Here is a 14826-nt window from a genome sequence, read left to right on the forward strand (position 1 = left end):
AGACGCCAAAGACCAGTACTGTAAAGTTATAGTATTTTGCCATCTGTTTTTAGAGCAATACTGTATTATAAAGAATTAATGGTGTCACTTTGGACTGCCTTGAATGAATGTGCCAGCATCTCCCTCCCTGACCCCACACGCCCAGTCTTCCCTCCGTGAAGGCAGCATCTCCCTCCTTGAACCCACACCCCCATCTTCCCTCCATGAAGGCCGCATCTCCCTCCTTGAACCCACACCTCCAGTCTTCTTTCCGTGAAGGCAGCATCTCCCTCCTTGAACCCACACCCCCAGTCTTCTTTCTGTGAAGGCAGCATCTCCCTCCTTGAACCCACACCCGAGGGAGAGGTGCGCTGGTGGGGGGCTGAGCCGCCTTTCAACAACTCTGGAAAATGGAAAATTGAGTCTCTGTCCCTCCGGACTCTCTCTCTCTGCTGCCCACCCAGGGGGTGGGGCGCAGCAGGGGTCCTTGCGCCAAAAAATATATAGTCCGGCCCAGAACAGGGTCTGAGGGGCGGTGGACCGGCCCCCGGCTGAAAAAGTTTGGGGACCCCTGACATATGGGGATCCCTAGTGACGAGTACATAAAGCTGCAGCTTACTCAAGTGATGGCTCATTTCCCCCAGCTGAAGGCACACATTAATATCCTGAGATCAAGCTCACCTCTCTGACTCCCCACCCCGCTCCCAGTGTCCCTAGCGTTCCTTTCCCCCTTTAATAAGCTGTTAATGAAGGAAACAAAAATCCTCCCTGTACAGTTTGCCACAAAAAGGTTACACAAATACATTAGTGTCATACTTTCTGAGCCTTCCTTCCCATTTTTCCTTAGGTTTCTGTGCTCTTGTTTGCTCTCCAAACAGAACCTGTATTATTCAGCCTACTGCATTAAAAATACAGCTCATGTATTTAGTATATTCATTTTTTTAAAATGCTAGAGGACATCTTCTCGTAAGGCTTACTTAATTTTTAACTAAAATGACAAACAAGGTAAAGCAATCTGTCATTTGAATATATAAAATAGCTCTAGGCATTTCTCAAAGAATCTGAGTTTTAATACAGGATACCAGAATTGGAGATTCTTAAGCAGTCTGAATTCAGTTTAATGTGTTAAGAGAGAAAACATATTCTATAGAAATCTTGGGAGTGGTGAAATAATAGTAATTAAGAGGTTGTCTACCTTGCAAGAGATTATTAACTATGGCCCCATTTTTACTTAAGTAAACCATAATAGATAAAGCACACTAAGGATCACTTGTTGAACATTTATTTACTACAAAAGCAGCCCTCTGAAATAAGAAAGAAGACTGGAATATGGTATTTATACTGCTTTTAAGCACTGCAGTCATCTGAACCACGGTTTACAACCTGATCCTGTGCATGTTTATTTGGAAGTAAATATTCCTGTGTTCAGTGAGGGTTATTAGCTTACTGAATTATTCTTTCCTGGATAAATCAATGTTAACTGCCTATGGGCACAGAAAAGTCACAGAGACTGCAGTTTACAAAATGGTAGGGAAAAAACACTATAGGGAAGTGTAACATTGTTAGAAGTAATAATGATCAAAATCTAGTGGCTAAAGCAACAGATTTAAACTTTAATTAGCTGATTTACAAACAAGTAGACAATCTCATCATGATCAGTTCTCAAAACCAGCTTAAAATACTAACACTGAGCCTTCAAACCTATTTAGAGAGAATGGCATATGAATATAAAGTTTCATTACCTTTCCACTGTGCACATGGAGCAACCCTTCACTAATCTTGGGTTTGAAGCAGGACAATAATTGTATCCACTAAAGTTCTACTCAGAGTAGATATTAATGTACCTAAGTTAGTCACGCCTAGTTTCAATACAACCGAAAGTTTTTAAGGCAGATTTATATCCCCAGCATTCATTCTTTTTCAAAATTAATCATTTTGCCTGTCACTTTTACAGTACTAGCTTTCCATTTCCCCTCTGCTTTCACGTAATATAAGCAAAGGACAGTGGAATCCAACGTAGCACTAACTTTTGGGGGCAGGAAATGAAGGGCAGCTGCGCAACAAGACTTCCCCCTCTGCCCCCTCAAACCTGGGGGTTCCCTCCACTTGTACAATGGAGAGTCCCATTGTACAAGTGGACACTGGTCTGCACCAGTAACAACTGAGTTGACTCCTGCCTAGAGAATAGTTTACCAAACCAATCACCATCAAGTTACATGTTACATTTCTGCAGCTCTGTAACATTAGTAGCATGTGCAATAGCCTTACAAAATATATATTTTGCCTAGGCCTATTATGTAACTGTGAGACTGAATTAACAGTTATGCTTTGAGAGCACCAAAAATAAGATGTGCCAGAACAGAGCTAATAAGGGAATTAGGAGTAAAAAAAGAAATAGAAACACTGGAAATGCTGTACAGAATTTTTAAAAATCCAGCTTTCCCTATCGACTTCCAAATGTGTCAGATCCGTTTTCTTTTCTTTTTTTACATTACTCGTTTAAGACTAAATTATTATTAACTATTATAATCACAAATTATTATTATTATTATTAATTATTTTGAAAGGGTAGAGATATGGCTGCAGTTGAAAGTATACAGATGAGCGTCCTTATCCTATATTAAATCTACCCTTGCATCTGAAGGGCACTGTCCTGTCTCAGGATTGTATTACATTGCAAACAATGGGCGTTCATAATAACAATGATCAAGTGTTGTGGATTTGTCAGTGCATGTTCTGGAAACCACATTACAGTGTAACTAAATGGCACAACACATATGAATCTAAACTCCTTAGATTTAACAGTTTTCAAATAATTTTTAAACAGAAATTGGGAATCTAACCACCGTTAATATTTTATAGTTTTTAGTATTAAAAATACAAAGTTGTTTTGGCAAACATATTTAGTGTTCCAATCCAACTCCTTGAGCTTGGCTATCACTGTATCAGAAATCTTCCTGCCACATATACAGAGCTGTGAACAGAGGGGAGTCTGGATCATGTCCCTAGTGTTTAATTTATTGTTTGTGGCCCATTATTTGGAATAATAAACTTTAATGTCACACAATTGTGTGTGAGAAATAAGATTTATTATGTTTTATTGTCAAGGGATGCTTGCCCCCCCCTTTCCCTCTGGTAAGCATTTCCACATACTGTAGCTGCATCTGCAGAAGTGGGGCAGTTAGCCTATCCTCTGCTCATCAACCTCACTGGGACCTGTTGCTGCTTGGCTCCTCTAGGATTGCCTCCACAAGCAGCCACTCCATCTGGTCACTGGGTAATCATAATGTAAGGACTGGTGAACGTACTTATTTTCCTCTTGTGTCCCTGTCCCTTTTTTTCCCTTTTGTCTTGTGTCTGTTAAGGTTACAGCCCACTGTTTTAAACTGAATTTCCTTCAGTGCACTGCCAGGGGATGTGGTATATATGAAGGATGTGTATGTCTGTAGGAGAAAACAGAAGGTATGTCTAAAAGGGTTTCTCTCCCTTGTCCCATGCAGCTGGAGGAAGACTCCCGCAACGTTTAGTTTCATTTCTCCCTCATCTCAACTTGTCATCAAAAGGGAACCAGAGATCATCATTTGTAACGAACTCCAGTCTGTTACAAGACAAGCCATCTTCAAACCATGGTTTCTGATGCTTGTTAAATAAACTAACTAGAGTCCCTAATCAGAGCCTGCTTCAGCTGCAAGCCCCCAAGGCTCCACAGGGTCATTTACTACCAACTGCCTTGTGGGAAGAATTCCAGGAGAGTGATGGAAGAGTGCAAAAACTGCCTCAATATGTCCTCCAGCTAAACTTTCCCTTTTTTGCAAGGCCTTCTTCCTAACAAGAAGCAGCACTGTGGAAAGATACCTGACAGATAGCTGTGTTGTTATTATATTGTTAAAATAGCTTTCTACTACTTGTAAGCTGGTTTGGAAGGATTTGTATCTTGAATCATTGTAATCAATAAAATAACCAGAGTGTGTTATAAACAACCACTTATGGTTCAGATGCAATGACAAACAGATGGAGGAAAGCAAAAGTAAATAATGGTTCTGTGTGTGTGGGAGTGCCCAAGCACAAGCTCAAGCTTTACTCAGGCTTATTCCAGCTCATGAACGTAATGCTAAAAAATCCAGGGTTCAAGCATTACATATGAACATGACCAGTCATTCCAATTCAAGCTAAGGGAATCAATGCCTGTAAATAGGTTTCTACATGTGTATAATTTGCTAGATGATAAATCTTGAGTATGTAATTGGATATGGATCAGAATGCATATCCAAACATAGTTGCTTTCTACCCATACTGTTTTGAATGGGATGCTCTTTAGATTAAATGCACATTGCCACCCATACTTTGGTGCAACTAGCCATTCAGATAACTTTTGAAAGTTCGAATACAGCTGATTTGGGACCAGGATCAGGTTGTGTTTTGCTTATTTTAAGGGGAAGCTAGTACTGACTTATTTAATATATTTAAAGGAGAACTTGCTTTGAGATAATGTAATATAACAAGTACAGTCAAATAACAAATGATTAAGTAAGATGTCAACAGGGAAGCCTTCAGCTCTACAATCAGGAAGTTAACTGCCACAGGAAAACACTTGTCCCGATTCAGAAAGCAAGAACTTAATATCAAAGCACCTACAGTATCTGCAAATTGGTTGCTCCTTAATTTGATCCAACAGGGTGGAACAGGATAGAAGGGCGGGGGGTAGAGTCTCTCAACCCAGAAGCTAGGTTAGGATATAGAATGGAGGTACTACTGAACAGCTGGCACAGTCACCTATATCTAATCTAACATCACCAATCGCCTGTTTGAGCAAAACTAACTCTAAACACACACATATAAACACACAATCCAGAGCTGACCATCTGTTCTGTGGAGGAGGATCTGTGGAGGTGGTCTTTTCCAGCAGACAAGGAATCTGGACTGGGATTCAGATCTGAAAGGCAGCCTTCAACTCCCTTGTTACAGTTTCCTATATACCAGCCCATACCAGCCAAGTCACATTTATTAAAAGCAGCATGTCAAATAGTTCACAATTACAGTCTATATCAATACAGATTATGCCAGATGGTAATGAGCCATACACAAAGAGCCATCCATCCAAAATAATCACACTGTTTTCCACAGAACTGTTGAAGAGGTTATGGTTTATTACACCGTACTCATTAGATATACAGTGCCAGCATTAGCAATTTTCCCTTCATTTGTGTCTCATTTAAGATTCTACCTCCACAAGCATATTCAAATTAGTACACAAGGTTAAAGCCATTATGGTCAGGAATAAAATTAAGTTATATTTTATGTTATAGAAATGACAGATCAAAGGTCTCTAAAAATGTTTTAATTATCCAGCATAGTGTACCAAGAGAGAGAATAGAAATATACTTTGTATGTATCAAAACCTATGCTTAGTAAGACAGATAAATACAATGACTGAATTGTTCTAAATAATGATAAGCTACATTCAAATATTAAGGCTACAAACTAAGAAAAGTGGTGAAATCAGCAAAAACAAAACCCCCACAACTGAACTGCTAGCTTTGAATTTATTTCTTTGCATTTGTTTGACATCAGCAAAAGACTGGATGAGGATGAAGAAAATAATTTTTTCCAGTCCAGTCAAAGCAACCATGGGGGGGGGGCAGATCCATTCAAAAGGCGTGCAGCCTGCTCCTGTTGGAGTTGCATTCCCTTGTAAGAACTGGATTTTCATATTGTGGGTGCTGATGCATCTGGAGTCACTTCTTGCATGCCCAAGTGCTGGAAGTGGCCAAGAGCACTTTTTACCACTTTTGGCTGGTAAGCAAGCTGTGCCCTTACCTGAAGAAAGCAGCCCTAGCCACAGTCATTCATGCTACAGTAACAAACAGTAACAAATTCTGGATGGGGCTGCATTTGAAAAGTCCAAAATGCACCAGCCAAATAATGGCATGCAGTGGCACTGTGAACAGGACAGTCCTCAGTCTCAATTGGCCCAACCCCACAGAACATATGATCATTGCACTTATGCGCCTCATCATGCAAGCATGGTAGAAGTCTGCATAACATCACTTCTTCCATACAGGAGTCCCATCAACCTGCTGGGACTGTGACATCTTAAATTAAGAACTTTCTGCCTTAGAATCACCACTACAATTGATATCATTTCAAATATACAGTGATAGTTTAAGCAACTGACCTTACTCAACAGTTGCCACTGAAATGTGAAACATGTTTTCAAAATCCAATATGAATTCTAAAAGGAAGATAATTATATACAAGATGTTGGGCTGGATTCAGAGAAAATCATATGGTAAAGGAAGGGGGGTTGGCAGAAGCTAACTGTCCTTTGCCCCAGCAGCTTCCTGGAAGTCTCTCCTGTACAACATGAATGAGGCTGGCTGTGACAATGGAGGGGAGAGGCATCCCTGAAAAATCAGGCAAAAGGACCATCTGCAATCAGGAGCTCCATACATAAAAGATGTCTCCACCTGCCTTTCAGGTAACCCACCTTCCTGCCCAAGATTTACCAGGATTGACCCTGCTCTGACTGAGGCAAGGTCTGGAACTGTGGCATGGTGCATTTGTGCAATGCCAATTTCAGGGCTGAGATGTTCCATCAGAACCTGCACAAGAGCTGGGTCTGTAGTCAAACAGGAGCCCTGAAGACACAAGCTGGATGTAGAGCTGCTTAAAAGAAAGATGTAGTAGGAGCTGTTGGACCAGCAGATATCAGGCAGAGTCCACTGTTGCATAACTATGCCAATACAATGGCATTCAACGTTTCTGAAATTAGACAAGACCTATAAGGTTGGAAATAGTTATTGCTAGTACTGTGCCAGATAACTGTGAAGACAGAAAGACAATTGGATGTGTTCAGGAATACTTTTACTATATTGCTAGTGACTAGTAGAAATAATTTTTGGTGGCCAAGTTCAGACACATTAACAGACCTTTGCATATAGCCATTATCACTAGTAATCCACTTCTCTGCCGTTTGAATCCCTGTGACGGGGTGAGCTCCCATTGCTCGGTCCCAGCTCCTGCCAACCTAGCAGTTCGAAAGCACATCAAAGTGCAAGTAGATAAATAGGTACCGCTCCAAGCGGGAAGGTAAACGGCGTTTCTGTGTGCTGCTCTGGTTTGCCAGAAGTGGCTTAGTCATGCTGGCCACATGACCTGGAAGCTGTACGCCAGCTGCCTCGGCCAATAACGCAAGATGAGCGCCGCAACCCCAGAGTCGGTCACGACTGGACCTAATGGTGAGGGGTCCCTTTTTACCTTTACCTTGAAGCTTGGAATTGTTTAGTCTGGAAAAGAGGAAACTGAGAGGAGATAGGATAGCCATTTTCAAATATCTAATGGACTGTCACATGGAAGATGGAGCAAGCTTGCTCTGTCCTGCTCTGGAGTGCAAGTCTCGAACCAATGGATTCAAGTTACAAAAAAGGAGTTTCCAGCAAAACATCAGGAAGAAGTTTCTGACAGTAAGAGCTGTTCAACAGTGGAACGGACTCCCTCAGAAGTGGATACTCCTTCATTGGAGGTTTATAAGCAGAGGTTAGATTGTCATCTGCCATAGATGCTTTAGCTGACATTCCTGCATTGCAGGAAGTTGGACTAAAACTCTACAATTCTATGATTCTATGTGCAAAAAAAGAGAGCAGACTCCTTCTATACATGGTGGACATCTTATAGAGCTCTGTATTTGGGACAAATAAAGGCAGTATTGTCCTTTATTATTGTTAATGTACCAAGACTTTTGTTTGTCTTTTAAATGTTATACCAGATCTAGTCCTCAGAACAAAACAGTCACTCTTGTCACTAATTTCTAGACTGGTTATGCTAATCACTGGACATGTAAGGAGATACCTTTGAAACAAGAAAGGCTGGGGAAATTGTGGGATATTATATTATTTAAATTGATGTCATGCCACAAATCTTCAACTGCATTAAGACTTGCAAAATATGAAGCCCAGTAGTAATTTTTATAAAGAACATTTACTACTGAGCTATTAATACTATAATGTGATTAGTCAAACCCCTTACACAGGGTAATAGTCTGCCTAAGGCAAATATATTTCATCTTACAGAAAGGTGGCTTTAAATAAGTACCGCTGTTGCGGGAAGGTGAACGGCGTTTTCGTGCACTCTGGCACTTGTCAAGGTGTCCCATTGTGCCAGAAGCACATGACCCAGAAAGCTGTCTGTGGACAAACGCTGGCTCCCTTGGCCTGAAGCGAGATGAGCGCCGCACCCCATAGTGAGGTTTGACTGGACTTAACCGTCCAGGCATCCTTTTCCTTTATATTTTAACTTTCTGTATGTTCTGATAATTTTATCAAAGAAAAAATTATTTTAAAATGGAGAAGGTACGGACCATTAAAAATGGCAATAGTTTTGCACATAATAGGTAGATTAAACTGCATGCTATTTTCTGCATTTTAGGTTCATGCCTTCAAAACTCTAGTTAAAAGTTTATTTGCAATGACTATGCAAGACAAACTGAAGCAAGGTAAACAGATTCCCATTAATATGCATTGCCAATTATGTACAGACACCACCAAACCTGTGAACAGATGCTCATCTGTCCAAGTGTTTCCCTGAAATATTTCCACATAGCTTTAAAAATATATAGCCATACCAATGTAGCTGGAAAGTGACAATACTGATGGATTCAGCCCTATGATGCATGAACAAGAACACATTTTCAAATATAGTTAAGCGGCACTTGTTTCAAAATATTTGTTTCATTTCTCAAATCAAGATGAAACAGCTGAAAATCATTTGGTATTCCAAGTGTCAAACAAACACACTGAAATAAAAATTTGCCTCATCCAAGTAAAGAAAGCTTTTATTATTGCAGAAATTTGGCCAATCTTATGGCTTACGTTCAAAACTATGTAAAATATTTGTATGATGGAAGCATTGATCTGTGGATATTAATGGCTTTAGTACTAGTAAGTCCTTCTCAAGTGCTGGATTATGACCTGGGAGAATTCCCACTCAAGTCTAACCTACCTAACCTAACCTACCTAACCTACCTAACAGGGTTGTTTGTTGTGATGATAAGTTGGGGAGGGGAAAAACCATGTATACCACTTTCAGCTCCTTGAGTGAAAAGGTGGAACATAAACTGTGATAAATAAACATGCATATATGCATGTACATAAATCTGTACACAAGGGATGACAGATAAAAACTTTACTATCTATATGATTTCTAAATGGATTCCACAACCTTACATTGGTCACTTCAGTAACAAGCTACAAATATGCTTCTGTCCCCTCCCATATCACATACACTGTTGGATAAAGACAGTGCTTCATAAGGTAAGTGAGCAGATAGGCTTTTAAGAAATCAAAAGGGCATAGCCTTTTTCAAAATAAAAAAAGCAACGTATATAATTTTTTAAAACATTTTACACGTCAAGGGAACATTAATATAAGGTCCGTTGAGTGAGACTAAAATTAAAGCTTGAATCACCAAAGAAAATTATTTATCAGTAAACAAGGATGGATATGACATGCTATTAAGGCTTTGAGAACAAGCATTAATTAATAAGAAAGGCACCAAAGTGTGAGGGGACCCTATGTTTTTAATTAATAGAGGGGTGGAATCCCCAATTTCCCTCCCACAACACTTTGAATCCTCTAACATTTAAACTTGCTTTAAAGAGATTTATTCCATCCTCTCCCCCAGCCACAATTTCACCTCATCATGGTGCTTGTTTCCTCTGCTTTTGGCAAAATATACCAATGAAGCAGATGGGCCTTGCTCTGTACATGTGATGATGCTAAACAGTTAAAGGAGATGGCAAGCTGCCTCTGAGCCCTTGCCCCTATCACCAGGTGTGCTGCTATAATCAGCAGCAGGGAAGGGATAAAAATCCCTTCTGAGCCTTGCAACTGCTGCCGCCTCTGGGACAGGATCAGATTAATCAGATGCATTTTGGAAAGTTGGCATCAGCTAATTTCTATTATTAAGGCAATTCCCTTCCACTATTTTTTTAATAGTTTGTTCTCATTTTAACATTTGCAAAATGCTTTCTTGATGCATGGAAACCTATATCAGTTGCTGATCTTCAGTTAGGGAGGAGGGGGGGGGGTTACATTTTACTTAATTTATGCCTGTTCTACTGGGAAGCATAATTAAATTTTCTGAATATCTTTCAACAGAAATGCATCTACAAGCCATGTATTGAAGTCAGAGCCATATGTTGGTATGGCAGGTTTGTTAAGAAACTGGGATTTCTTCAGTAGGACTTTTACATCAACTTGCTAGCATATAGTGTATAATACTGTATAGACAATGTACCGTGTGTGCAGTTGGCATGCCCTTCTTCCATGCATCTGAAACAGGCACCTAAATATATTAGACACGAGTAAAATCTTTATATGCACACAAAATCTTAGAAAACTGCCCTTTTGCCAGGGAAGGGAACTTTCAGGTGTCTGCACTGCACCAAACCACTCTACCATGGAGTCCTTCAGCACAATAGCTCCATGGTGCTGTCAGGCAAAATTGTTCACCACTACCATGGAGCAGGTACACCTTAAGTTCCCTTGCAGGTAGTGACAGTGAACCAGAGAGCCAGCACAAGTAGGGATTCTGCATTATCACTACTGACAGGTTGCTACATCTTCAAATCATACAGGATTCAGCAGAAAAAGTGTAGATGATGCATTAAATACAATAATAACCACATAGGACCCTGATCAGGACTGGGACTATAGTTCCTTCCCATCACCCAACTTCCAAGCCAATCCAATCCAAATCTTTATTACCATCACCCAACTTCATTCCTGACAAAAGCTGCCCACACATCCAAAACTGCTTCTTGCCGCACAAAAAAATGCTGTTGATGCAATCACACCTTGCCTGGCTTTCTTATATCTAGGCACAGCACAAAAGCCTTTTCAGCCATCTTCCAAATAAAGACATTCTGTAAGGATCATTACCACACTGCAAGTTAAATGTAGCTACTCTTAACAATGACCCCTACATGACCAATCATCTGGAACTGTCACATTTGAATCAGTTTTCCATGGTCATTATTTTGTTAATTCTCAGTGATCAAGAGTGATTTGATGAAGGTTTCTTGGTTTGGAAAACTGGTCAACATCGTATTTCCTATGAATGGTTAAAGATCCACATGCTACTTCTTTTCAACTTCCTAAAACAGGAACTCTTTGTGAGCAGATACTGATTGTCTTTCTTTAAAGCACCATGGAAAAGTAATAGTCAATGAAGATATACTGCTAACTCAGTGCCTCAGTAGGTCAGCTGTATTACCGGTACTATGTTTGGAAAATCAGTAGTAATCTTACAAGGATGCAGCAGCTTTCTTCATCTTGCGGATCAAGCAAGAACTGCTCCTTACGTATTACATATTACCACTGCCAAAACACTCATCATTATAAGAAGACAAAGACATCTGCACAGGCTTCCCCCCACCCCCGGATATTTGGACCATGGTTTGCAGAGGCCAAGTCATTCATTCTTCCTGTATACACCTCATTAATTTCTCCCATATCCTGAATCAACATTTTGCTGCAATGGAAGCCAATGATTTCTACCAGAGATGGTAAAAGAGCCATCACTGGATATAAGTTATGAACCAATCTATTAGTTATGCTTTTTGGTTATGTAAAAGACCTAGTCACGTTAGAAGGCAGGAAAATAGTTGAACACCTACTAACAGCTGCCCATTCAACAATTAGTTACAATTCAGGTTGTTGGAGGGGGGGATCAATGCACCAGTATTGGAGGATTGGATACCAAGGTATGGGAGGTGATCCAAATGAAGGAAGGCAATTTAACAATTTTATTTATTATTTATTTCATAAAATTTACACACCGCTTGATTGTAAAAACAACAACAACAACAACAACAACAACAACAACAACAACCCTCAAAGCGGTGTAATAATAATTTCATTGAAAAATACTGTAGACCCTTTTTATTGTGTATCAGTACAATAAGAAGTAATATAAGGTCAAGCACAGACTGGAAAGTGATACATGCAGTACTTGTGACTGGATGGAAAAGGTGAGTGCTTTTGCTACTATAAAACTATCTACTGTATGTGGAAAGAAAATCCTGCTGCTGTGCATTCACTTAGAACACTATTTTTCAGTGCAATATCCCATCTGGGAAATGCCTATGTAAGGATCTCATAGAGTTGTTGCAAACAGGGATAAAGGTAAGGATTGTAGAGATCATCATATACAAAAAGCACTATACCACTTTTCTTTTTAATGAAGCACAGATGGAAACAGAAAGGGAAACTGTCTTTCTGAATATTATTCTCATATATCTCAATGGTATTTGCATATTTTGAAAAAACACACACAAAAATATTGGCATAATCTGAAAAGAAAATAGATGTGACTCTGCATCTTTTGCATTAGAAAATTCTTACCTAGAATATATCCCACTGATCATATCATTTTGGAGGGAGCTCTCTGCTGTTATGCTGGGCCCAGCAGCCTTAGATATAAGTAAAACCACCAAGCCTCTCATCTGCAGGTTGTTCCTGCTATCCAACACAAAACCTCTGCAAAAAAAGAAAAAGAAAAAAATAAGTCAGATCAGAATTTTGAACACTCAAATAATTTTTCCTAAGACCAATTTAGATGACTGCCTAAATAGTGGGTTAGATGATTGAGAATGAGCCACAGTTTGTGTCCTGCCCTGTTCTCCTCTATGTGTGAGAGGAGAGAATGAACTTCGGCGTTCACTTTAGAATCTATAGTTCTCTACTGCTTCTTTAGAACAAAACCAAAGCTCCACATTACGTACAACGTTAGAAACTGGGATTGAAAAGCTAGGAGCAAAATGGCTTCTGGGACCTGGGTTGTGGGCACCAAAACAGAATGTCTAGTCGTCATGGGGGGTGGGGAGTCAGCAACACTTTTTATTTATTATTTTGATAAGCATGAATTAATATGCAATTCACATAAGTAACACATTGTTAATATCACATTTTAGCAGAAATTGTTAATACATGTTTAATTTGGTGTTTACAAAAAAACAAACTGGTACCATACTTGAGTTTTCAAAATCCTCTACTCTTTGTTGTTAAACTCCTTAATATATTGTCTATCCTTAACATATACTTCAAGGCTTCAAATCACATACATTTCATTAATCCTTGAGTGTCAGACAGGTACAAAAAATGGCACCCAGACTTTTTGAGGTGCTTGCAAATGGAGAAACTTTAGGTGCAAAATGCGCCTGGCGCCCCAATTTTGAACCCTGATTCAGACCCCATTAAAACCTTCAAGGGAGTCAGGCAAGGGTGCCTTTTGGCCTCTCTACTATTCAATTTTTATTTAAATAACTTAGTATCTATCACTTGCTGTTTCCAGGGATTGACATTTGCTCTAATTCAGCAGTAAAAAGGTAAAGGGTAAAGGGACCCCTGACCATTAGGTCCAGTCGCGGATGACTCTGGGGTTGCGGCGCTCATCTCGCTTTACTGGCCGAGAGAGCCGGCGTACAGCTTCCGGGTCATGTGGCCAGCATGACTAAGCTGCTTCTGGCAAACCAGAGCAGTGCACAGAAACACCGCTTACCTTCCAGCCGGAGCAGGGACTGAACAACGGGAGCTCACCCCGTCATGGGGATTCGGACCGCCGACCTTCTGATTGGCAAGTCCTAGGCTCTGTGGTTTAACCCACAGCGCCACCTGTGTCCCAATTCAGCAGTAAAGAGCAGGTTTTCCTGGGGAAAGCATTGGGACAAATGGAAAACCACTCAGACCCATGTTTTCTAAGCATGGGACAAGCAAAGTGGGGACAAGCTCTAAGACTAGCTTTCTCCATCTTGGTGGCTAAATATGTTTTGGGCTACAACTACTATCAGCATCAGCCACCATATTGTATGATGAGGAATGACGGGAGATGTGGTGTCTAAACAGTATTAGCAGAGGGATCCCAATATATATAGCATATAGAGCATATAGAGATGCCTTATATACAGTCATACCTTGACATCCGAATGCTTCGACTTCCAAAGTCGATAACCCCCGGAAGTCCTTTCTCCGCGCGCCCCTGGCACGCGCGTTCTGCACCTGCACAGAGCGGCGTGCGCATTCGCCGCATGCACAGAAGCACGAAATCATGCTTCACGCATGCGCCGTAGCGGCGCTTCGAGAACCGAAAACCTCAACTTACGAAGGCGGCCACGGAACGGATCGTCTTCGTAAGTCGAGGTACTACTGTACAGTAATTGAAAAAGCAATCAATATGCAATAGTATAAAGTATTTTCTGGATAGGTATGGTGATTATGCTAGTCATATGACTAATTTCAAAAAAAGTTTCAAACTAAAGTTATAATGTTAGAAGACAAGTTCAGTTTCTACAGCCATCCTTGCTTCACTTGAATGAAAATATAAATGAAATCTATTACCATATGATAGAGAATAGATAAAAATAGAATACGGAGGAAGAAACACGTGATTAACCTGGGAAGTACTCCAGTCTAAAAACAGCTGCTAATTAGTAGCAACCCTAGACAGAGAGAAATGTCAGTGGACAGAGTACAGAGCAAGAATTGATAGACAAAATGAGCTGACAAGCAGTATGGCACCTGCTCATATTATCTGTATCACCTAACGTTTATTTACTGTTGCTTTGTCCAAGTTATCAGCTAAGAAAAAGCTGAAGTTCTTTTTCAACGAAAGTAGTAAACAGAATTACATTAGCAACACATACTCTATCTTCACTACAGCAAATTGCATAAGACTTGAAACAAATAAAGCCTAAGGTGGCCATCCTTTAGTAACTAGAAGGTACTGCAGTCACTTGACATGGCTCCAGGGGTCACATTCACATTCCACCTGAATTCAGTTCCCTAGAGATAT

At 40.2% G+C, this 14826-nt stretch overlaps 1 protein-coding gene across 1 annotated transcript in view; it reads right to left on the reverse strand.

Annotated features, from left to right (window-relative positions):
* The window catches only part of PDSS2 (decaprenyl diphosphate synthase subunit 2), a 69888-nt gene that overhangs the window by 38985 nt on the left and 16077 nt on the right, over nt 1-14826 (reverse strand). The window contains exon 2 of the mRNA XM_035109292.2: nt 12381-12515. Within this exon, the coding sequence (XP_034965183.1) occupies nt 12381-12515 (135 nt within the window). The remainder of the gene's footprint in view (nt 1-12380; nt 12516-14826) is intronic.

The sequence above is a fragment of the Zootoca vivipara genome, chromosome 3 (assembly GCF_963506605.1).
Source record: "Zootoca vivipara chromosome 3, rZooViv1.1, whole genome shotgun sequence".
Taxonomy (NCBI): Eukaryota; Metazoa; Chordata; class Lepidosauria; order Squamata; family Lacertidae; genus Zootoca; species Zootoca vivipara.